We start from the raw sequence: 26,063 nt of genomic DNA on the forward strand, positions 1-26,063 counted from the left end.
CAAGTAGGCTTGCTTTTCGTGCTTTGGCGCGCTGATATACCATGACGAGTCCTGCGCTTCTTTACTTCCAAGTAGTTTGGTTGTGAAGCTTCATCCTGCCGCTCCTCGTTTCACAGCGGCAAGCGATGGTGCCCTCTCCGCGGCCAGGCAGCCGCGAGAAAATGTTCATACAAAATTGCCTGTGGCATGAGAGGCACACTGCAGGGCTCTCCACTCCGGGCTACAGCGTCTCAGCGCGCTTCCCCACGTGCAATGAGTAATTTGCCCGACGCGTTTCTGGGGGACTCCACCCCCGTCATCAGGGGCTTTTACCAAGTAATCCTCGGTGTGCTTCACTTAATTTATGGGCGTTTGTCTTGGATCAATAAAATGACATTTTATTGATCCAAGACAAACGAGGTGTTTCCCTCACTATAGACTACAAATCCCATAACTCTATCTGGTCACATGTATGCCTAGGGATTTGTTTGCAATAAAAACGCCCATAAATTAAGTGAAGCACACCGAGGATTACTTGGTAAAAGCCCCTGATGACGGGGGTGGAGTCCCCCAGAAACGCGTCGGGCAAATTACTCATTGCACGTGGGGAAGCGTGCTGAGACGCTGTAGCCCGGAGTGGAGAGCCCTGCAGTGTGCCTCTCATGCCACAGGCAATTTTGTATGAACATTATCTCGCGGCTGCCTGGCCGCGGAGAGGGCACCATCGCTTGCCGCTGTGAAACGAGGAGCGGCAGGATGAAGCTTCACAACCAAACTACTTGGAAGTAAAGAAGCGCAGGACTCGTCATGGTATATCAGCGCGCCAAAGCACGAAAAGCAAGCCTACTTGAGGTTTTCAATTGACATTTTATTGATCCAAGACAAACGAGGTGTTTCCCTCACTATGGACTACAAATCCCATAACTCTATCTGGTCACATGTATGCCTAGGGATTTGTTTGCAATAAAAACGCCCATAAATTAAGTGAAGCACACCGAGGATTACTTGGTAAAAGCCCCTGATGACGGGGGTGGAGTCCCCCAGAAACGCGTCGGGAAAATTACTCATTGCACGTGGGGAAGCGCGCTGAGACGCTGTAGCCCGGAGTGGAGAGCCCTGCAGTGTGCCTCTCATGCCACAGGCAATTTTGTATGAACATTTTCTCGCGGCTGCCTGGCCGCGGAGAGGGCACCATCGCTTGCCGCTGTGAAACGAGGAGCGGCAGGATGAAGCTTCACAACCAAACTACTTGGAAGTAAAGAAGCGCAGGACTCGTCATGGTATATCAGCGCGCCAAAGCACGAAAAGCAAGCCTACTTGAGGTTTTCAATTGACATTTTATTGATCCAAGACAAACGAGGTGTTTCCCTCACTATGGACTACAAATCCCATAACTCTATCTGGTCACATGTATGCCTAGGGATTTGTTTGCAATAAAAACGCCCATAAATTAAGTGAAGCACACCGAGGATTACTTGGTAAAAGCCCCTGATGACGGGGGTGGAGTCCCCCAGAAACGCGTCGGGCAAATTACTCATTGCACGTGGGGAAGCGCGCTGAGACGCTGTAGCCCCGAGTGGAGAGCCCTGCAGTGTGCCTCTCATGCCACAGGCAATTTTGTATGAACATTTTCTCGCGGCTGCCTGGCCGCGGAGAGGGCACCATCGCTTGCCGCTGTGAAACGAGGAGCGGCAGGATGAAGCTTCACAACCAAACTACTTGGAAGTAAAGAAGCGCAGGACTCGTCATGGTATATCAGCGCGCCAAAGCACGAAAAGCAAGCCTACTTGAGGTTTTCAATTGACATTTTATTGATCCAAGACAAACGAGGTGTTTCCCTCACTATGGACTACAAATCCCATAACTCTATCTGGTCACATGTATGCCTAGGGATTTGTTTGCAATAAAAACGCCCATAAATTAAGTGAAGCACACCGAGGATTACTTGGTAAAAGCCCCTGATGACGGGGGTGGAGTCCCCCAGAAACGCGTCGGGCAAATTACTCATTGCACGTGGGGAAGCGCGCTGAGACGCTGTAGCCCGGAGTGGAGAGCCCTGCAGTGTGCCTCTCATGCCACAGGCAATTTTGTATGAACATTTTCTCGCGGCTGCCTGGCCGCGGAGAGGGCACCATCGCTTGCCGCTGTGAAACGAGGAGCGGCAGGATGAAGCTTCACAACCAAACTACTTGGAAGTAAAGAAGCGCAGGACTCGTAATGGTATATCAGCGCGCCAAAGCACGAAAAGCAAGCCTACTTGAGGTTTTCAATTGACATTTTATTGATCCAAGACAAACAAGGTGTTTCCCTCACTATGGACTACAAATCCCATAACTCTATCTGGTCACATGTATGCCTAGGGATTTGTTTGCAATAAAAACGCCCATAAATTAAGTGAAGCACACCGAGGATTACTTGGTAAAAGCCCCTGATGACGGGGGTGGAGTCCCCCAGAAACGCGTCGGGCAAATTACTCATTGCACGTGGGGAAGCGCGCTGAGACGCTGTAGCCCGGAGTGGAGAGCCCTGCAGTGTGCCTCTCATGCCACAGGCAATTTTGTATGAACATTTTCTCGCGGCTGCCTGGCCGCAGAGAGGGCACCATCGCTTGCCGCTGTGAAACGAGGAGCGGCAGGATGAAGCTTCACAACCAAACTACTTGGAAGTAAAGAAGCGCAGGACTCGTCATGGTATATCAGCGCGCCAAAGCACGAAAAGCAAGCCTACTTGAGGTTTTCAATTGACATTTTATTGATCCAAGACAAACGAGGTGTTTCCCTCACTATGGACTACAAATCCCATAACTCTATCTGGTCACATGTATGCCTAGGGATTTGTTTGCAATAAAAACGCCCATAAATTAAGTGAAGCACACCGAGGATTACTTGGTAAAAGCCCCTGATGACGGGGGTGGAGTCCCCCAGAAACGCGTCGGGCAAATTACTCATTGCACGTGGGGAAGCGCGCTGAGACGCTGTAGCCCGGAGTGGAGAGCCCTGCAGTGTGCCTCTCATGCCACAGGCAATTTTGTATGAACATTTTCTCGCGGCTGCCTGGCCGCGGAGAGGGCACCATCGCTTGCCGCTGTGAAACGAGGAGCGGCAGGATGAAGCTTCACAACCAAACTACTTGGAAGTAAAGAAGCGCAGGACTCGTCATGGTATATCAGCGCGCCAAAGCACGAAAAGCAAGCCTACTTGAGGTTTTCAATTGACATTTTATTGATCCAAGACAAACGAGGTGTTTCCCTCACTATGGACTACAAATCCCATAACTCTATCTGGTCACATGTATGCCTAGGGATTTGTTTGCAATAAAAACGCCCATAAATTAAGTGAAGCACACCGAGGATTACTTGGTAAAAGCCCCTGATGACGGGGGTGGAGTCCCCCAGAAACGCGTCGGGCAAATTACTCATTGCACGTGGGGAAGCGCGCTGAGACGCTGTAGCCCGGAGTGGAGAGCCCTGCAGTGTGCCTTTCATGCCACAGGCAATTTTGTATGAACATTTTCTCGCGGCTGCCTGGCCGCGGAGAGGGCACCATCGCTTGCCGCTGTGAAACGAGGAGCGGCAGGATGAAGCTTCACAACCAAACTACTTGGAAGTAAAGAAGCGCAGGACTCGTCATGGTATATCAGCGCGCCAAAGCACGAAAAGCAAGCCTACTTGAGGTTTTCAATTGACATTTTATTGATCCAAGACAAACGAGGTGTTTCCCTCACTATGGACTACAAATCCCATAACTCTATCTGGTCACATGTATGCCTAGGGATTTGTTTGCAATAAAAACGCCCATAAATTAAGTGAAGCACACCGAGGATTACTTGGTAAAAGCCCCTGATGACGGGGGTGGAGTCCCCCAGAAACGCGTCGGGCAAATTACTCATTGCACGTGGGGAAGCGCGCTGAGACGCTGTAGCCCGGAGTGGAGAGCCCTGCAGTGTGCCTCTCATGCCACAGGCAATTTTGTATGAACATATATATATATATATATATATACATACACACACACATACACACACGTACATATACATATGCATACACATACACACAACATATATATAAATATGTATATACACACATACACATACATATACACACACAACACATAATTTCAAAGGACATATATTTGGAGTTAGGAATTGTAAATCTATGCTTCCCTATATGCCCTTAGCATTCAGCCTTTTGTCCGTCGATATTATGTTCATGATATTAATGTATCATGATTCCTATTTCCGCTATTCAGTAGTACAATCATGGTCGAGTGGAGCATACATGGTATTCTGATACAAAAAAAGCTTTCCTGCATTGATGTCTCACTGACAAATGGATCTGGTGCAACAGGGTAATTTTAAAACATTTTTTTTTGCATAAAATCCATGTACAGCACCCAGTAATGGCTAAAACCATCAAATTCATGTAACACATTCCCCGTCGCAATTAGCTACTATACAGGATCCCCCGTGTAGGTAAGTCTTGCCCTCTGTTCTGCCCCCTTCCCAACTTTGGACAGGAAGCAGTTCATATGTGGGCATTATTCCACTGATTATTCTCAACTAACCCTTCCCCCAACTTCAACTAACCCCCAGCCTCCCCCTCCTCCCTCCCTCACTACCCTCCCAGGCGTGTCGTGCAAGGGCTCACCCCTGCAATTCTGGAGAGCTAAGAACTGAAGCTCATTGTGCATCACAACGGTTTAAGTCGCCGTGGGGCCGGACATCTCTCCCAAGAGTCAGTAACAGCTGGGGGCTGACATGATGAGTTGCAGTCAAACCAGATTGTTTGTTAATCAACGGCTACCACAGGGTCATTTACCAGGGCATCATCACCATCCTCTTCAGGGATCTTAAGTGCTGTAACCAACCTCTCCCACACCCTCTCCCTCTCCAGCGCCCTCTCGCTGCTAGTTCGATGTGCAATTTGTAATTGAGTAATATCCTCACACTCAGACCACTTTTGAGATTCTGCCTTACACCTAGTTATGCTGGGGACCTTTTTTGCTTTCCAATGGGTGGTGATGGTTCTTTTGGCCAAGAGGAAACCCAAATTGATAAATTTGCTAGTGATTTTGTTCTTTGAGGTGTGGGGGAACCAATGTAGGAAACAGTGCACCATGGAGAGGTGTAAGGGCCCGATGTAGGTAGCCCTTTACCGATCGGAATCGGCCGAAAATACCGATTTTCGGCCGTTTCCGATCGGTAAAGGGCTATGGAGATGTAGGGGCACATTTTCGGTAATTTTACCGAATCGTTATCATTACCGAATCGGTAATATGTACCGATTCGGTAATGATAACGATTCGGTAAAATTACCGAAAATGCAATGTAGGTAGCCTATGTTCCATCAGCACATGGCTTACAGAATCGGTATTTTACCATGGAATACAAATCCATGGTAAAAAACCGATTCCTGTGTACATGCACATCTGTGCATGTACACATGTGCCATGTGACAGACAGACGTGCCCTTAGGGCATGTCTGTGTGCCACATTGCACACATGCCCGTTTTGGGGGTGCTAGAGGGTGTCAAAGTGACACCCCCTGCACCCTTGTGAATTCTTTAATTACCGAATCGGTAAATACCGATTCGGTAATGCCTAATCATTCCTATGGGCTTCAAAGCCCATAGGAATGAATGGGCATTAAAGAATTGTTAAGGATTCGGTAACGAATCCAGATGTTGGGACCTACATCCCATTTACCGATTTTGAAATACCGAATCGGTAAAATTCGGTATTTCAAAATCGGTAAATGGGATTTACCTACATCGGGGCCTAAGTCCCTATCAGTAAGGTCCATCAATACAGTTGTCACCTCCTCCCAAAAGTTGTCAAGGGATGGGCAGTCCCATAGCATGTGTTTAACCCGTTGGCTGCTGCCGTCGGCCATTGACGGATGGCAGCACTACCTCGCTGGTGCTGCCGTCGGCCAATGGCCGACGGGACCGCGCCCGTTTTTTCAAACGGCCGCACTGCCTCAAAAAAGCGGAAGCAGCCAACGGGTTAAAATCCGCCTCATCTGCTGCGCATCTTGGGCAGGACGCTGGGTGGGTCCGAAAGTACCTATGTAACCGGGCTGGTGTGAGGTATGCCCTGTGGAGGATGTGAAAGTGTACCAACTGAAACCACTCATTTCTCATACTTTTCCAGGCCCTCTCTACTATTTCGTTCCATGGTCTACTTGGGACGTCACTCCCCAAGTCCGCTTCCCATTGGAGCTTCAGGGTCGTCATTGGGGATAAGGATTCTAGTGTCATGTGTCTATAAAGACATGTCACTGCCTTTATGGTGCCCGCCGCCATCACCACATTTTGGCACCCCATAGAAGTTGGCGGCTCTGTGAGGCCCATGTTCCAAAACTTCCTGATGGCTGCCGTGAGGGCAGTATATTTAAGGACATCCCCTCCTGGCAGGTCATATTGGTCCCTCAAAGTGTCAAACAGGATCAAGGCTCCCTCTTCATAGAAGTCTCCCATTGTTGCCAGCCCCTGCTGTTCACATGTCTCCAATCTCCGCCAATTACCCCCATGCGGCAGGGCCCTGCACATCTTCAGTGGGATTACAGGCACATAAGGGCACTTAATAGCTGCCCTCCGCAGGTACCTATTCCAGGATTTCCGCGCCGTAGCAAACTCCAAGGTGAGGGGTGTTGCTCCATGTGGGAGTCGCAGCACTATGCGGGACAGCACCAAAAGGGGACCCCATACTACCCCGGCCTCTTCCTCAGTCCTGGTGGCTCTGGCCACCCATTGTGTGAGCCACTGAAATTGGACTACTAGATAATACGTTTCGTAATCCAGCACCGCTAGCCCCCCTTCTGCACGGGGTCTCATGAGCGTACTGAGGGCCACCCTGCGTCTGCCCTTACCCCATAGAAACAATGTGACCATTGTCCTGAGCTGCTTAAAATAAGTTGCTGGTATCCAGATTGGTAAGGCCCTGAAGAATTATAACAGGTGCGGTAAAGTCACAATTTTAAGAAGCGCCACCCGGCTCGCCACTGATAGTGGCAAGGTTCCCCAGAATTCAAAGTTGACTTTGGTCTCCCTGATAGGTTTCCCAATGTTCCCTTCCAGGATATTACCTTGTTCATGGTAGATAAGTGTCCCCAAGTGTGGCAAGCAACTGTCCTCCCACTGCACCCCCTCCGTACTCTGCAGACCTTGCCTTCCCTTGCGTGCCAGGAATTGACATGATTTCGCCCAGTTTACTTTTAAGCCAGCCACTTTACTCAAATCTTTCAGCAGGGACTTGGCCCCCCGTAAGGCTTCACATGTATTTGCCAGGAACAGTAAAAGATCATCTGCATATAGGGCAATGTGATGGATCTGACAATAGACATCGAGACCCTGGTTCACCCATCCCGATCTAGCATGTGCCGCCAAGGGCTCCATTGCCATAGCAAATAGCAGTGGGGAGAGGGGACATCCCTGGCGCGTGCCCCTCCCTACTCTGCATGCCTCTGAGATCACCCCCCGTTTTGACCCTGGCCGTAGAGTCTGTATATATCAGGGCCATCCAACTCACAAAATCAAGTCCTAGGCCCATTTTCCGCATTACATGGTATAAGTACGCCCACTCCAAGCTGTCAAAGGCTTTTTCTATGTCTATTGCAAAGACCGCAGCAGAGGCCGCATTGTAGGAATCCGCCTCTAATATATGTAAGAGCCGCCAGATGTTTGACGCTGTGTTTCGGGCTGGGATGAACCCGGATTGGTCGGCATGTATGAGGGTGGGCATATGAGGAAGCAGTCGGGTGGCCAGGATCTTGTTCAATATTTTATAGTCAAGGTTGAGCATGGATAGAGGCCTGTATGCCCAGGGTTGTTTACCCGGTTTCAACAAAGGAATGATGATCGCTTCCCTAGTGGAGTCAGGTAACCTGCCAATTCTCTTAGCCTCATTATATAGGCGTGTGAGCTGTGGGGCAAGCAAATCAGTGTAGGCAAGGTAAAATTCTACTGGCAAGCCATCCGTGCCCGGGGTTTCATTACGGGCATAGTTTCGATGGCTACTTGTACCTCTGTATTTCGATCTCCCGTCTCAGTGCCTTTGCCACATCCTCGTCCAGGGCCGGCTGATCAACTCGGCGCGCAAACTCCTGTAGCTCTTCCTGCCAATGTCGTCCTTCTCCACAATCGCGTGGGGAAGCCCAAGTCCACAAGGGAGTTCTGGCCCCAAAGTTCTGCTGGTGTGTCAAGGACGGCGCTCCAGCCGCCCAGTGATACGCACCTCCTTCTTCACTGTCGCGCTCCTCCCTTTCTTTCGGCGTTTATTTGAAGTACCACAGCACTCTTCCGTGGGGCAGCAACTGGTTTCCAATATGCGTGTGCCCTGCCTACTCACTGCGTCCTTTGCCCGGTCGCCATTTTACACCAGGGCCCGAGGCAACGCCGGGGAAAAATGCGCGCAACCCTTGGCAGGCAGCCCGATGTCCCTGCTGTCCCACTATATTCCCAGGTATTTAGGGGCACTACTCTGGCACAGGTCTCACTCCTGGTGGCCAGTTTCCCTCTCTCCAGGCTGCCCGTTGGAATTTCTCCATCTGGCCGTCATTTTGCTGCTCAGGTCGGGCCGGTCAGGGGGGGTTGCTCACCTCGGGCCCCTCGCCAGTACCACCTCAGTCCCGCAGTCCCCTAGGGGCCCGTCACCTCCTGGCTGGGCACCCGAGCACTTTGCTTCACTCCGACAGTGCGACCACTCCACTGCTGAGGCGCCGCAACCGGCATCAGAGCATCGGTGCCATCTTGGGATCAGGCCCACTGCGGGACCGTCCCGCTGATATCTCTCGGGGGCGTTGCCAATTCTGTTGTCGATGCCCAGCAGAGCCAGTCCCCACTCCTCAGGGGCTCACAGCTCCAATTTCGGCCCTGTATGTCGCCTCAGGGGATCAGGATACCTTGGGTTGGGGAGACGGCGAATGGTGCTCCTCAGCTTGCGTCCTTCTCCATCGGTTGCTTGCCACGCCCCCCCTGGTGTAACAGGGTCATCTAGAGAATTACCAGGACCTGTGGTATTTGGACCATTTCTGTTGGTCCTAAAATTTGTAAAGGAATATTCTCCTGAAAAATTCCAATGGGTGAGAACTACTCTGTGATGTAAACAAATGGGAATAAGTTTGATGAGATTGGTGCTCAGGAAGATAGTGCTGAATAAATGCTCCTGTTTCGAATTGATCTTGTTCAAAGAATTGCAAACATTCTTTACATTTCTTTAGATCTTGCGATGTAACAATAGAGCAAACACAAGGAGAAGATGAACGGAGCGCTGAAACTTTTCAAACACTCACCCCCAGTCACAGATCTGGGTTGAATCTGGCTTGGTCTGAACTGGGATGGCCAAGTGAGCTAAAGAATGATGATGGATTTTACCCAGATCTGTGGCTGGGTGTGAGTGTCTGAAAAGGTTCAGAGCTCCGTCCATCATCTTCTTGTGTTTGCTTTGTTTGCCCTAAGTTAGCAGCGTATGCCCAGACGTGGGTCCCTTGCTCACTTTGCCACTGGATTCAAGCTAGCCTGGCTGATGAGGGGTGTTACCCAGAAACCGGTCCCAGGCTGCTGGTTTCCGGTCCAGGGAAGTCTTGACCCTGTGCCTCACAGGAACAGTCCAGCCCGAACTGCCAAGCCATGTCATCCCTGGACCGGAAACCAGCATCCTGGGACCGGTTTTTGTTCCACCATGTATAGCCCTGAGGAAGCTCCAGGCCGGATGGCCATTGTAAAGGGGCGAAACACGTGTTGGCTATAAACTGCTCTTACCTTACTAAGAAAAATGACAAAATAGATTGGAACTGATTCCAGGGAATAATTGATTACTTCTACTCGTTCCGACACATCTACAAGTACTTTAACATTAATGTGTAAGGGGTTTCCCATTGTCAGGAATGAGTAAATCGCACCAGATCAGTTCTATTATCACTTGTTCGCTGAGGTCTCGGACCCTTTACCCCCAACCTTCTGATTACTTTCTGAGGTCTGACCCCTCACAACCAAAGAGGAGATTATTGACAGATGACCTAAACGAGTGAGCAGCTGATATATAGAGAGGTGATGTTTTGAATCCTTACCAAATGGTTCTATGAGTTTTGAGAAGCACACAGGAGTGTGCCTTGTGTCTCCTCTGAAATTTTCTTTAAGAATTATAGACACCAACAGATGGATAGATATCTGCCTGCCAGAAATCTGCACTGTACTGACCCCAAGTGGATTGTTTATGTTTATCAGGAATCAGCAATGCCAGATCATGCTCAACAAAATACTTTTGCAAAAGTGGCTGCGTCAGTCAAGGGGCTCAAGGCCTCCTTGCGGCAGAGGGCATATTCATTGAGCTCTGATACCAGAATGTCTGAAGAAATAGGTCTCTGATAGCAATTTGCTAAGGCATCACTACTCTTCATTTAGACATAAAAAGGCTTTTCTGCTTCATCATTCCAAAGCCTAATGGTTTCTTAGTAGCAAAGGTCAAACAGAAGGTCACCTGGGTGGGGTCTCTATCTTTAACGACAATTTTCCACAGCTGCTTCTTTCTTTTTTGTGAGTTTTATTTAGTGTGAACTCGACATGAAGTCATCAGAGCGATTTACATGAGCACCGGTTGCACTACAGATGTACACATTCATTTTATTAGGCACAGGAGATTAAGGACCTAATTACGAGTTTGGTGGTGCGGGAGTGGACCACCATGCTGGCAGTCCACTCCCGCACGGCCAAACCCATGGTCAAGCCGTCTGCCAGATTACTAGTTTTCTTGTGTCTGGCGGGCTGTTTTTGGCGTTCCCATGGAGGTGCTCTGAAAATGGGCACTGCAATGGGAACGCCAAAAACAGTTCTTGCATCCTCATGCAAGTGGGCACAGGGCACCCCAGTGTTTCAGGACTGCCAGCCTTTTTATGGAGGAAAGACCTCCATGACACTGCTGCCAGTCCTGAAACTCATAATATGCTTGGCGGTGCTGCAGCGGCACCACCAGACTATTACTCAGGCCCTACCACCGCACCACAGCCAGGGAATGGGGTTTCCCTGGTGGTGGCCTTGCAATGGTGGTTCATCCACCCCATTTATACTGGGGAAGTCGGACCAGCGGTGCCTAGACACCCCACAGCCACGCCACCATGAGTCAAAACCAGGCCCTAAGTAATATGCCCAAAATCCCAGGATATTGAGCATCCATGCCGAGACTCATACCTGGTTCCCCAGCTTCAAGGTCAACCTCTCTAGCCATAATGCCACATCCTCTCCTGATTCATCCTCTTGAATCGGTTTGTAACGTGTTATTAAATAAATTAATTTCTGGTAGTGATTGCCCTAAAAACCACACAACATCATTGTACGTTCTAAAATAACCATGTAATACAATTTACATCTTAAATAACAAGAGAATAAAAAAGACTCTAAACCATTTGCCAACTTATGGAATTTCATGATAATCAAATGATCAAAAGCTGCTATATGAGTAGAGCATTAGATTTAAAAAATGTCTAAAAACTGCCACTTAGCACGAAACAAGACAAAACAGTCATAATTGTTGTACAAAATAATCGCACGCATATTTCAAGTACATTTCCCGTGATTCACTAGTATTGCCTACATGAACTCTATTTCTGCTAAATTGATTAATGCAGCTAGTTTATATTTCAGTTTAGACCTTTCTAGGCTGAAACCAAATAAACAGTGAAGAACGCGACAATCCCACCATGAGTCGTGTAATGTTAAAGATCGCCCCTTTCGGAGCTAGGCAGAATCTTTACTGAAACTTACCTTTGATATATGTCCCTTCCTGCAGAGGGGACCCAGCCCACAGGACATATTTGACCAATAAAAATGACTCCCATAGGCCTCATATTTCTCCACTGATGTCTTTGTAACCTAGTTTTGCAGCTTTCAAGATCCTGCCAGCATAATGATGAAATCTTACTGGACGTATCTTTTAGCAAAGCATGCATACATTGCAACACTTAACCTGTGGCTAGAAATGATCTGAACGCATTCTATATTCTGCTCTTATTCTCTGAGCGAGAGCACAGGCATCAAGATTAAGCTCTATTTCCCCCTAGAATCTTTGAAAATCAAGGTTATCAATAAGAATCATCATCTGTGAGCCATAAGAAGCTAATCAGGGGCGGCTCCTCCACAATGGCGGAGGAGCGTCACCCCACTGGCTCAGAGCCAGCAGCAAAAAAATAAAATTATATTACATTATTGTTTTATTTTTAAACCACTAGCTCAGCAGGGAGGTGTGGGGCAGAGGCATGGGAGGGGGAGGAGTGCTAGGTGCACTCCCTAAGTGCTCATGTGTATGTAGTGCCGGCCATCACAAGCCGACCAAAACGCACATGCGCCCTTAGGTTTCTGTAACCCGGCTGTATGGAACAGACGGTTTAAAGAAACCCCACAGACTCCCTGAACTGAGCGGAGCGTCTTTCTAGCCCGCTTAGGCCAATCCTCCCACTGCTCTGCAGCGCAGGGATTGGACAGGGAGTCTGTGACATAATCACAATGTCTGCTGGGACAGGGAAGTTCCAGCATCACGGCGCGACACAGGAGGCGGCTGGCAAAAAGTAAGTGTACCTTTCTTTAAAATTGTTTTAATTATTATTATGGTCACTCGTCCACCCCTCCCCCGTGCGCCCTCCCACGCTCACCCCACCACTTTTTGTATGTGATGGCCACCACTGTAGCCAATGGCAAATGTTTACTATTGGCACTCCTTTAGGAGAGGTTGTGCTGAGAACCTTCTTTTTAGGGCGGACAGCCGCAGAGTTCAAAGAATTCTAGCCATTACAATGTCATACTGTTCATTCCATTAAAGGGAGTTCATAAATTATATTCCTAGCTTTGAATAGCTTTTATTCTCTGAACACCACCGAGAACGTGTAAACTTCTAGCAGCTTAAAATGTATGTTTTGTTCATCAACATTATTCTATAAATGATTGAAATCGCACTATGTGTGTAACACATTGGTTTTACCCTGAGCCTCATTGGGATATTTATTTATTTATTTATTTATTTATGATATTTGTAGAGCGCATACAATGGCCCAAGGGCGTCTCGGCGCTAAGTGTCTGAGTGTTTACCCTGGAAAATGAATGATTTATTGACTAAAGAGCCAGGTCTTAAGTTGTTTCCGAAAGGACCATAGAGATGAGCTGGCTTTAATCGTTGGTGGCAGAGTGTTCCATAACTTAGGGGCTGAAACCAGGAATCTTCTATCGCCCCATGAGACCGTTTTTGTCCGGGGTATAACAAGATCTCCTGAACAAGATGACCGTAATGTTCTGAGCGGGCGATAAGGGGTCAGATTACGGACAAGATGTGCTGGTCCTTGGTTGTGCAACGCCTTATACACAATACACAGGGTCTTGAACTTTATCCTGTTTCTGATGGATAACCAATGCAGCTCTTTGATGGTCTTAGAGGCAGAGTGATGTTTAGGGATATTTCCCAAAAGCCTCGCTGCAGAGTTTTGTATGGATTGTAGTTTATTCAAGACTCCTTCCTGTGCACTGAGAAACAGAGCGTTGCAGTAGTCCAGGGTGGACAGCACAAGGGATGTGACAAGAGTTTTTCCGGCTTTATCAGGGAGAAAAGGGATGATTTTTTTAATTAGCTTCAGCTTATAAAAAGCTGAGGAGGTAATCTGGTTGGCATGTGGATGGAACGTGAGTCGGTCATCAAAGATGACTCCCAGATTCCTTACTTTGCTAACAGGCTCAGGGGGGGGGCCTAAAGAGGAAGGCCACCAATTAGATGACCACTCTGGTGTTAACTGTCCAAAGATAACTACCTCTGTTTTTTCTGAGTTTAACTTTAAACAATTGGAGGCCATCCAATTTCCTATTGCCGTCATACCAGCCCTGAGGTCACCTGCCACTTTATGGCCATTGTTCTTAATGGCTAGAACCAGCTGGGTATCGTCAGCATAGGACGCGAGGCTCATCCCATGAGCCCGAATGACATTGGCTAAGCCCGACACATAGATGTTAAAAAGTGTCGGGCTTAGGGATGAGCCTTGGGGTACTCCACATGGTAGTGACATAGTGGACGATTGAAATGGTCCCGTTGTGACCACCTGAGTTCTGTCAGCTAGAAAGGAGGCCAGAAGTTTACTTGCCATCCCTTGTACACCCAGGCCCTCGACACGGTCAATCAGGGTGGTGTGATCGACCGTGTCGAAGGCTGCTGACAGATCAAGTAATATCAGAACCGCTGTACCCCCAGTGTCACGGATGAGCCTGATGTCATCAGCTGCTTTGATTAGAGCTGTCTCAGTCCCATGACATTGGCGGAACCCAAACTGAGTTTCGTCAAGTAGCTGGTGTTGTTCTAGAAACGCAGATAGTTGTTTATTCATAGCTTTTTCAGCTATTTTGGCCAGGACCGGTAGGTTGGCTATAGGTCGGTAGCTTTTGGGTTCAGCCTTGTCCAGGTATGATTTCTTTAGCAGAGGTTTTATGATGGTTCTTTTTAGACTTTTAGGGTAGATACCTGTTTTAAACATGGCGTTGCATATAGAGGTTATGGCCGGAGTGATTTCCTCTAAGACTGGCATTAGAACTTTAACAGGACAGGGATCAAGTACTGAACCTGATCTGATTGTAATAATTATGTCCCTTGCCTGAACTTCTGAAATTTCAACGAATTGAGTAAGCATAGGACCAGCCTGTGTTTTAAGGGTGCTTTCAGAAGAGTTTTTGGTTTTGGTGGCAAATGCAACATATATGTCATTAACTTTACTAAAGAAAAACTTGGCCAATGTGTCACAAAGGAGTTGCGATGGAGGTGGAGTCAAGTTAGGAGATTGACCGGCTAGTTGTTTTGCAGTCTCATACAGGATTTTATGTGAGTTTTTTGCGGTTTCAATTTTATGACTGAAAAATGATTTCTTGGCTTCGTCAATCATTTGTTTGTATTTGGCCACCGTTATCTTATATTTGATTTTGGGATGTTGGGATACAGCCCAACATGGGGGGCTTGCCCACATGTAGAAACCACTTAACAACCCCTTTCCTCCTAGCAGGGGAGAAACGAATTGTTTTTTTCAGCCACTTGAGGAATTTCAGCCAAATATAAACTAATATGTGCTGAGAACAAAATAAAACAATGTTTGAGCATGTTTAACACTTGAATGTTCACAGTCAGTTATCTGTTCTTGTCCAGATGTTCCCAGTTCTGCCTATGCATAATCTGTAAAACTGACAATAAACAGTAAGAATATTCTAGGAGCCAGTCATGGCGTATGGAATACTTATGGGCAGATTATGATGACACACCCCTTTAAGAAATCAAACATATTGGCATTGCCACTGCTTGTTTATTTTAGTACGGGTGGTGAGATCTGGTTGAAGATATCTTCCATGATGTCATGCGAGTGTGGTAATCCAATGGTGCTTATTTATTCCCGGCAAATATTGTTTGACAAAAAATGAAAACGAAACAGTTTAAAGTACATTTTTTATAATCCGACCGAAACAAAGAAAATGAACCTCGTCGTCGGATATTAACAATATTTTCCGACTCTATTATCCAGTTCGTTAATTCAGGGAACAATTGCTGCTACTCCGCATGTGAAAAATTATTCAACTTTTCACTAAACAGCAACATTGAATAATCAATCAAAATGCAAAAACCACTAAAACGTGACAAATTAATTTTATGACCCATTGGTTTTCAACAAATGAACAGCGAATGTAAAGTTCAAAATCGTATTCAATCAAAAACTATTCAGAGAAATGTACAAAAACAGATATTAAACGGTAAAGAAAAAAACAGTAAAAACTCTATACACCCTTCTAGAAGAAAAACACAAAGATCAAACATCAAAAAGTTCGAAGGTATAGCAAACTATCACCTGTAAATAGTATGTGGTTATGCAGCCACCCGTGCTTTTATAAAGTGCAGAGATGCACGCTCCCAAATTCCTTCAGTTCATAGGACCTCATGACCAGATAGGTTGAACGGAATTATCTCATGTGGTGACCAGGTCAGCGGGGTGGTATCAACAAGTTTTTTCATTCTGAGAACCCTGAGGAAAATAAAATTCTTCCTCACTGAAGAAAGTTTCAGAACAGTTGTCTCAGCCCTCAGTCCCGTCTGGACTATTGTAACAGCCTGCACTGGATTATTCATAAGAAACATTTTAACAGATTACAGAAGGTGCAGAATGCGGCGGCCAGGCTGCTTAACCGCATGCGTGCGGCGGCTTTTCCCGTGGTATGCGGCATTTTAAAAATGACCGCGTTACATGACGAGCTCAGCTCGTCATCAGCACACGGCAGGTAACGCTAATGACGAGCTGAGCTCGTCATCAGCATGTAAGGGTTAAGGGCACTCGAAGGTTTATTTTGGTTAGAATGGGCCTACGTTACCTTCATTGGCTTCTGATAAAACAACAAGCTCAATTCAAAGCTCTTTGTGGGGTTTTTAAGTCCCTGATGGGGATCGGCCCAGAAGACCTAAAAAAGCGCATTCAATGGTGTGTCCCTGGGGTAATGCTGCGCTCAATGGAAGCAAAGCGGGTGATCATTCCTAAAGCTAAAAAGGCTAATTGGGGTGGAAGGAGCTTTATCCAAGGAGCCATCAATGCCTGGAACGACCTTCCTTTACATCTAAGGACTGCCACGGAGCTCCTCTTGTTCGGGAAAGGTCTGAAAACTTGGTTGTTCTCGGTTTAGTCTCAGTCTGGGCTCAAGGGCTGAGGGTTCTGGTTAGATAGTGCTCAGCGCCAGGACACCCTTGGGTAACAGTGCGCTTTACAAGCCTAAATAGCATAACAAAACATGTAATTCTGCTCCATCTGATTCCAAGTGGGGAAGTTTTTACATTGTTTTTTCAAGGTATGGCAGGTATGGGAGAACCGGACTCGATTTTATTGTGCTCTAATTTCACACAGTAATATGGCAAAAAGGCAGTAACTGCAGCAGCAGCCATGCCCCAATCTCTGTGTTTTTTTCTGCCATCAGGTATACAATACTTCTCCTACCAGAAAACTCTGAACAAGAAAAAGAGAAGCAGCCAGGGATTACAAAGCACTACCTGATATCGTCACAAACAGTATGTTGGAATAGCACGATGCCCACCTCAATGGTCAGTTGCTCATTGACCATACATAAACATAGATTCTATTCAAGTAGAGAGGCAACTACAGCCACTAGTCAATTTAAAATATACAAGCAAAAAACAATAACTGATCGAAGGCCTGCCAGGTTACGATACAAATCGTTGTCTGACAGGTGGGCAGAGTGGGGTCCCACAGCGGTGCAGTAAAAACGCTCAATGAGCTTTTAATAATGGCCTGTCCTGGGAAAGCCACTGTGTGTTTCAGCACGGCATGGACTACAAAGTCTATGCCGTGCTGGAACTGGGGGTTTGCTTGCACACAGATGGGCACAACATGTGCCCCCCTGCGTGCACCTGACTGCATGGGGCAAGGGTGTAGGGCCCCCTTTGTTTCCCCACTGCCATCTTTTACATGGCAGTGCTGACCCCCATGTCAGACTGGCGGTCAGAAAACCCAAAATATGCATGATGATGCCGCAGCAGCACCACCAGCAAATTCTAAGGCCCTGACCACAGCGCACCAACCAGGGAACACAGTTACCTGGCAGTTGCGGCGGTCAAATGGCGGGCCGACTGCCAAACTTATACTATAGCTGGCGACCGCCGGCGCGGCGGCCGTTCCCCCGCTAGTCTGTTTCCGAAATAGGGCCCTACGACTACGTTATTCCAAGTAACACCCTGATGCCAACGAAAGGCGACATGCAGTGCTGTAAATTCCTCAAATAAATAGCTTTCAGTAGGTGCTAGTGTCTGTCGTGTCGTTATTCGTGTAGAGACGACACCGACTCATTTGTAGTCAATAGATGGGAGCTTTATTAACGTACATGTTCCTTCCCTTGCAATCCCATTTCCTCTCCCCATTCCTAGCTCCTCCCTTTCCGCTTCCCTTCTACCCCACCTTTCCTTTTCCTCAGGTCCTAGTGCCCTGGCATGTAGTGATAGAACATTACAGTGTCCAATGTACACCAATACCATTCCATCAAATACTATACAAGGTATGTTGCTGCTGTCCACATAGTAGGAGAAGAAGCACAGCTTTGATTTTCAGTCAAAAACCCTGAACGGAATTGAAAAGGACTGATTATAGTTACATCCCTCCCAATATCCAATCCCTCTACATGCAGAATCACCAGAGATTGTAGGCAAAATGCTAATTGCTTACTACGAGTCTGAGATGACATTCCTTACCTGCCTTAAGTGGTCCCTCAAGGTTCTCACATTTTTGATGTAATTACTGAAGCGCTCATTCAAATCTTGCAAATGTGCTTTTTCTGACAAACGGTTCCCCACAGCGCCTGAAGACAAGGCCTCCGTCGTGTATGCCATCTTGGGATGATGCAACACAGCAGCTGAAAGAAAATGCTTAAATAATAAGGGTCTTGTTCCATCTGTTCCCAAAAATTAAATGACCTTTGCTGACAGTTTCAACGTGTGTTTAGGAAATATGCAAAGCAAAACGTCCATAATTGGGGTGATCTTTTGCCAATGAATGAATTTTATTTTTTAAATAAAAAGTTAAAATACAAATCAAAAACGTATTTTACATATGTACAAATTTTAGGAAGTGCGATTCTTTGCGAATCGCGATTAGGAAACCGCAATTCCTGACGTATGAAACCCATTGAGTTTCATTTAGCGGTTCCTAATGAGGTCTCAATCGACCTACCTCATAAAAAGTAATGAGGTAGGTAACAATTTGAGAACCATTAGTAATCGCTGCTATCACAGGGACGGTAGTCTCCTGAGGTCAGCAGATCACCATATTTGTGATTGCCTTTTAATAAAGCAATTACATATTTTTTTTAATGCAGCCTGTTTTTCTGGATTAATTTAAAAAATCAAAATGAAACGTTAAAGTTTCATTTTTTACCAGTAGGCTGTTTTAAAAAAATATTTGTTTCAGCATTGCGATAGGGGTCCCATGGGGATCCCTTCCCATTTGCGAATGGTTACCACCACCATCAGGTGTCGGTAAAAAAATGAAAGTTTTGCTACCATAATTCGGTTGCCAAACTTTCATACATACCTGCATTTGGTATTTGGAGGGATGTCCTAAACATGCCACTTCCAAATATGGAATCGCTAAACACAAATTGGATTCAGTAACACGTTACCAAATTGCAATTTGTGCTCTATACATATGTAAAATTATTTTTGCTGTCAGAAACACCCCGATTCTGCGAATAGGGTCATTACTGACTACAAAAAGGTTTGTACATATGTCCATGGCCCTTATTCCTGAAACAAATCCTGTCCCTACCCCTTTTAGATCTAACCTCTGTCCCCTACAACGTTCCAATTTCCCACCAATTGGACTGTATAATAGAAAAACCAAAACATAGTTTTACATACACACAAACTAAATCTCGGTGCATCCTTCTGTGTTCTAGTGAGGTTGAGTAGGTCACAATGAGCCTATGGCCACCACAGAGTGAAAACCTGGTAATAGGGATTGGTGTCACTACAACGCTGTTTATAACAACGCATTCCGTTACATCGGAATTTTTACAACGCAGGATCCATTACATCGGATGCCATTACAACGCATGGCATTACATAGCAGATGCTATTACAACGCATGGCATTACATCGTAAGTATAGGTAAGTATACCTTTTTTTAAAAAATGTAATTAAGTTAATTTAATTAATTTAATTTAATTAATTTAATTAAAATACATTTTAAAATAGTAATTAATTTTATTTAATAAATTTAAATCTATTTAAATTAATTTTAATAAAAATTGTAATTAATTTTATTTAATTAATATAATTAAATTAATTTAATTTAAATATTTTTTTGATTGTAATTAAATTACATTATTTAAAATAATGTATTTAATTTAATTATTTTAATTAAGAAATGTAATTAATATAATATAATTAATTTAATTTAACCTAAAAACACCCCTGTACCCCAAAACCCAAACCCTGCCCTGAAACCTAAAAACACCCCTGTACCCCAAAACCCAAACCCTACCCTGAAACCTAAAAACACCCCTGTACCCCAAAACCCAAACCCTACCCTGAAACCTAAAAACACCCTTGTACCCCAAAACCCAAACCCTACCCTGAAACCTAAAAACACCCCTGTACCCCAAAACCCAAACCCTACCCTGAAACCTAAAAACACCCCTGTATCCCAAAACCCACACCCTACCCTGAAACCTAAAAACACCCCTGTATCCCAAAACCCAAACCCTACCCTGAAACCTAAAAACACCCCTGTACCCCAAAACCCAAACCCTACCCTGAAACCTAAAAACACCCCTGTACCCCAAAACCCAAACCCTACCTTGAAACCTAAAACACCCCTGTACCCCAAAACCCAAACCCTGCCCTAAAACCTAAAAATACCCAAACACCCCAAAACATATACCTCAGTACCCCAAAACATATACTCCTATACTCATACTTATTTAAAAATGTACTTAAATTAATAAATTTAATTTATAATATTTAAAAACATAAATAAATATTTTTATTTATTTTTATTTATAATTAATAATAATTAAATCAATTATATAATATTAAATAAAATAAATAAAAATTATATACTTACCAATACTTACGATGTAATGGTATGCGTTGTAATACCATCTGTTATGTAATGCCATGCGTTGTAATGGCATCCGATGTAATGGATCCTGCGTTGTAATAGCTGCGTTGTAACAGTATTACGACGTAAAAGTTGCGTTGTAAGTGATACACACCGGTAATAGCTTTGGGTTATGTTTTATCACCCCCTTTTATTAAACGTAGCTTATAAAGGAGGCATTAAACTATAAATATTCATCCAGAATTGACCATATGACATTTTGCATAGTTTGCAGAAACCTCCAGCAATTTGCAGTTTGAAACTAAGGGCCTTATTAGGATGGCAGTCGGCCATTTGACCGACATCCTGCAGAGTGGTCTGACTGCCGCATTATGATGCGGTTGGGCGGTCCGCATTGGTCTGAGGGACGAATCGATACTTCGATGACTCAACCGGCTTTTTGAGGACGTCGAGTGGATGGTAATCCCTACATTAGATATGGTGGCTGTCGGAAAGGGACATTGTAATCTCTATGGAGGCACCTCCATTGAGATTACAATGTCCCTTTCCGACAGCCTGTCTGCGGTCCAACTGCTATGGAAAGGCTGTCGAAAATATACTTTGAGGCCCCGTAACACGGCCCCCATCCACCATGGGCCTCCGCTATAAGCCCCAGGGGCACCTGTGGTGCTCCCTTAAACATCTATGGCCCGTGTGCCAGGCACCAATGGTGCCTGGAACACTGCAAAGATGTTTAAAAAAATCCATTTCTTCATTGCGGTTTGTGCTGTGGCCTTTTTCAGGCCGCAGTACAAGCAGCAATGGAAAAAGCCATGATTCCGACTACCTACACGGCGGTTGCATCTTAATTTGGCGGGTGGGACCGCCGACTATTCGTCAGTCGATTCCAATCCTGCTGCAATGACGCTCATTTGACCGGCATTGCAATCGGGCCCTAATTTATTTTTTAATAGATTGTTGCTAGTGATTCTTGCGTATACTGATCAATGGTGAATTCATTTGCTATTATTGGACCTCTTGCTAAAGATCAGGTGATAGTCTCACAGGCCCAGAAGAAAGCAAGCTCTGGCAAAGCCATTAGGCCTCACCTTTGGAATCTACTGGCTTTGATAATTAATTTTTGTGATGCTGATCAGCATTGGTAAAAACTATGAGAGAAACCGCAGCACAGGTGCTGCAGGTAGAGAAGCACAAGGAAGACAGCAACAGAGCTCCGGAGTGTTGGTGGGTCAGTTCTTGGGAGAAAAAGCAAGCAGCCATGCAGGGGAAGGCAAACATATAGCACAGGGGGCAGGTATTTGGAGGGTGAGAGTGCAGAGAAACAAAGAGAGAGAGCATGAGAACATATGCACTAATAAAAGGGTGCTTAACCGAAAATAAAAAAGTAGTTCCCTAAAAGTATGCAGCAGGAGGACCCTGGTCAGAAAATCAGGAGGATAGTAAAAAGGCTATGCTCCAGGGGAAGGACAACTACAAGAAGCAAGCAAATAAGAGTGACAATAAAGCCAACCAAGCAAGCTATGGGATGGATGTAAGCTCATGTTAGTTACTTGTAAGCCCTCTATAGGTGTTTTCCAACCTGACAGTTTGTGCTATCTGGTAGGCTATATCTAACAATAAAATGTTTTTTTATTATATTATAATATTATATGTTTTATTTAATGTACAGTATCTCTTTACCGAAGGGTCATTATTTTGGTCTCCTTAAGCTCCTCTTCTCTTACTTTTTTCTCCCCATCGTACATATGGACCATTTAGGAAAATATATTTCATTTTTACTGACCTATTTCACCATTTATATCCAAGAGTATAAGCATATTTGGTTTCAGAAGAACCTGGATGAACCTAACTAATGGTTCTAGAATCCGAACGCCAAGTAATTCAACATTAGATGTTAATTAAGCGGAGTCTTCATGCTTCACATTTCACCATACAGAATTAGTTTCTCCAAGACTTTGCAAATCTTTGAAAAAAGGTTTTTCTGTATGCATTGATGTTCCTCTTGTTCATGTTCCTCTTTATCAGCCGAATTTTTTTATAGATCATTTTTAAATATGTCTTACTTTAGATGATGTCTAACCAGATAATATTACAATTTGCTTCATCTACTGATGGAGCAAGGATTCGCACGTACAGCGACTTGCTCGTACTCATGAACCTCACAAAACCCTAATAAATACTGATCAACTTGTTTGTCTTACTTATTTCCCTTTATTCTGACATTTGGGGTGTCCCAGAGAAGCTTGCCTATGTGTTTACTAATCCTAATACGCTTGCAACCTAAAATGGCTGCTGCTACACGGGAATTTCTTCTGTGCATGCGTCGGTCATACCCATGTGATGTGACGTACTCGCAGTTCTGGTGGGAAATCTTTGCACTTGCGCAGTAGATATAAAATGGCTGCTTTGTGTTCTCATATGTCTGAAGCTTGTATCGCTGCTTTCGCTATGCTGTTTGTTCCGCATTTAATCCTAATGCTATAGTTATTATAAAGTAATGGGTGTAGTATAAGGATTCATGATATACAGTGCATTCATTTTTTCTGTGTTTTTAAACTGTTTCTATTTACTTTTCATGTATCGTAAATCCTTGGGCATGAGGGACGGGAATTCGCCATGTTGTCAAGCCTTTCTGCGCATGACAGTCTTCTGCCAGAGGATGAACTCTGTGACATTGAACGCGCGCCAACCCAGAGGTCTCAGCCAAGATGTGCCTGGGAAGATGCACCTTCGCCTAGTAGAAGAAGCTGAATTTTACTAAATGTAATACATTGTAATATTTGTTAAATTCACCATTGTTATGTGTGAAAGACATGTCATAGGAACCCGAAATTCAATGGGCGGGTATGAAAGATTCAAATGAGGGGCTTGAGAAAGTCAAATCCTAGGAGGTGTGACGACCTGTCCTTTCTATTGTCCAATCGAAATTGGGGATACTTACACTTGCAACATTTGGGGGGTGGTACACTGACCCGAAAACAGTATAACTGGCTTAGTTTAGCTGGAGAATTTGTCCGACTTGTCCGAATAGCTGACCTGTCACTGACCCAACGCACTCAATAGCTGATCGAGAAACAGAGGTGCTGCGGAGCACTCTGTCAGACAGACTCACAGACCCATTCGGGGTTTTGAGAACCATAAGTGCTGGCGGTGCACTTTGCTGCGGAATTCGAGAACCCAATTGGGGTTTTGACAGATAGCTGCAGAGAGAGTGTAGCGCAGGCGTTGCACCTGAACTGCGGGTGCTGGTCTTACCTTGGTGATCCTGTCCTGATCCTAATCTGTTTTTCCTGTCCCGGGTTTCCATTCTGCACCTGCTGGCCTACTGTCGACTGTCTTTCCTTGGGGTTCCTACTGTCCTTAACTGACCAGTGGCCAGGGTTGGTCTCCACACTGTTCTAGGTAAATATAAATCTGTGCGGGAAATACACTTAAGGTCCTTTCCTTTGGTCTCCGAAACTGCTAAAGTCTTATTTGCGCATTTGTTCCTTTTCTTACCCTCCCTGTGCTGACCAATAATAACATTTTACACTTTTGCTGTTTTATTAGCATGATCCATTTTTCCCCATCCTTTATTTCAATTGTGAAATACTGCTCATGAAATATAGATGTTCCCTTTCTTTATCCGTCCTTTTAGCCGAAGTTGAATGATTGCTCTGAATCATTAGCGTGTTCCTTTTTTACCTTCCCTATAGCTACACGGTATCTTCAAATTTCTGTAGTACAAATTAAAGTTCTTTTGCCCTACCCACCTTCGAGGGGTATTCAAACTGTGACATTCTAGCATGTTCTTTATCTTTCCCGTCCTTTAGAGACACCATACCAAGTCTAATTCCTGAAAATACTTACTAGCGTGTTCCCTGTTCTTACCTTCCCTTTAGGCTTCTAAATGGTTGGCCTTATTATATTTTTACACGGATATACACTTTTTATGATCTTGGTTATTGATAGCTTACTCACTGTTAACTTCTTGCTTGCTGATATTGAAGAAGACTAGATAAAGGTTTTCAAAACTTCCTGAGTCCGTGGTTATTATAAAGAGTACAAATGATTATAAATGTGATTGTATTCCTGTGACTGCTTATCTTTTACAGCTAGCTCCCTGATCCATTGTGATCATAGGTACCCGTGACGAGGATTGGTAAGTCGGGTACATTGGTAATAAATAGGAAGGAACAGGGTTGCGGTTAGTAGCGTGTAGGTTACCCTATTATATTTAGCATGTTGTATTTAACTTTATGGGCCCAAGTGTGCGTATGTTTAAATTATTAGTCGGGTGACCTGCGCGCTCTATCACTACAACATCTTAATTTTTTGAATGATAATATTTTAACCATGCAGTTGCCTTTAGGCTGACATGGCCACTGTTTTTAAATGTTGAGAGCCCTCCTATCTTAGCAGTGGTGTAAATGTATGGTCTCCTCTCTAAGGAGTGAATGGTAAAGGGAATGAAGTAACCACATAAGCTTTACTAATCAGGTTTAATATAGCCTTAGAGCCAGACTTAGCAGTCTCAACCGGCCATTAAAGGCCCGCTCCAGCATTAAAGGCCCGAGCTGAAGGAGAGGGCCTTTAAAAAGGGAGCGGGCCTTCAATGGCCGATAGAGCCCGCTATGGAGGGCTCTAAGGCTATTAGAACATTCTGCCCCTAGAGAGCAGAATGTTCTAAGTTGTAAAACAAAGGCCTCACAGAGTTCGAGGGGGTTGTAATCTCCTTTGGATCTGTGACACCTTTGTTAAACATTGCAATGTTACTGCTCTGGGCTTTTACAGCCATTAGAAGCCCCGAGCACTCCATTGTTTTCAAAGGAGGGCTCAACATTACAATGTTCTAATACGAATAGGAGGTCTGGATTCTTGTAAAATAATTATGCCATCAGTCATTTATAACCATATAATTTTACCCTGGCTGATTATTTAAAAAATGCATCCTGCTATTTTGAAATGTTAGCAGAGTCCCTGATTCACTGATGCCCTTTACATAGTATGCCAAATATTATCTTAGTTTTTTTTTTTATGTTACTAAGATTTTGTGTAGAAAACACCTGACATTGGTATTGCTGATAATATGTAGAAATAGTAAAATACATTATAAAAAAGAAAATAAAGGATAATGTACAATGGACCTTAGTTAAATGAAACAGCCAAAAATAATACCCAGCCACAATTGGACACATATTTTTGGAAGTTTTCAACAACTGCAAATTATGATTTCTGCTTTTATTATGGGTTGAAGAGCCATTTGACTTATTTGGATCAGCCTCTTTCAGCCATTGACTTGAGGCATTGCTAATCACATCTTAGATCAGTTCAAATGATTATTATTTCTCTTTCGCTACCATGCTATGTGCTATTTCCAATGCATTCACAAATATTTTACATTCAAAAATAACACTTGAGCATTTCACTTTTTGTCACATACAATGTTTAATCTCATACATGTACGGTACACTGAAAGCAAACCTTTTTGTAC

At 44.8% G+C, this 26,063-nt stretch overlaps 1 protein-coding gene across 1 annotated transcript in view; it reads right to left on the minus strand.

Annotated features, from left to right (window-relative positions):
* Positions 1-26,063, minus strand: part of LMNTD1 (lamin tail domain containing 1) — a 1,426,354-nt gene that overhangs the window by 1,361,636 nt on the left and 38,655 nt on the right. The window contains exon 2 of the mRNA XM_078647754.1: positions 18,223-18,383. Within this exon, the coding sequence (XP_078503880.1) occupies positions 18,223-18,360 (138 nt within the window). The 5' untranslated portion in view covers positions 18,361-18,383. The remainder of the gene's footprint in view (positions 1-18,222; positions 18,384-26,063) is intronic.

This window comes from Lissotriton helveticus, chromosome 1_1 (genome assembly GCF_964261635.1).
Source record: "Lissotriton helveticus chromosome 1_1, aLisHel1.1, whole genome shotgun sequence".
Lineage (NCBI taxonomy): Eukaryota > Metazoa > Chordata > Amphibia > Caudata > Salamandridae > Lissotriton > Lissotriton helveticus.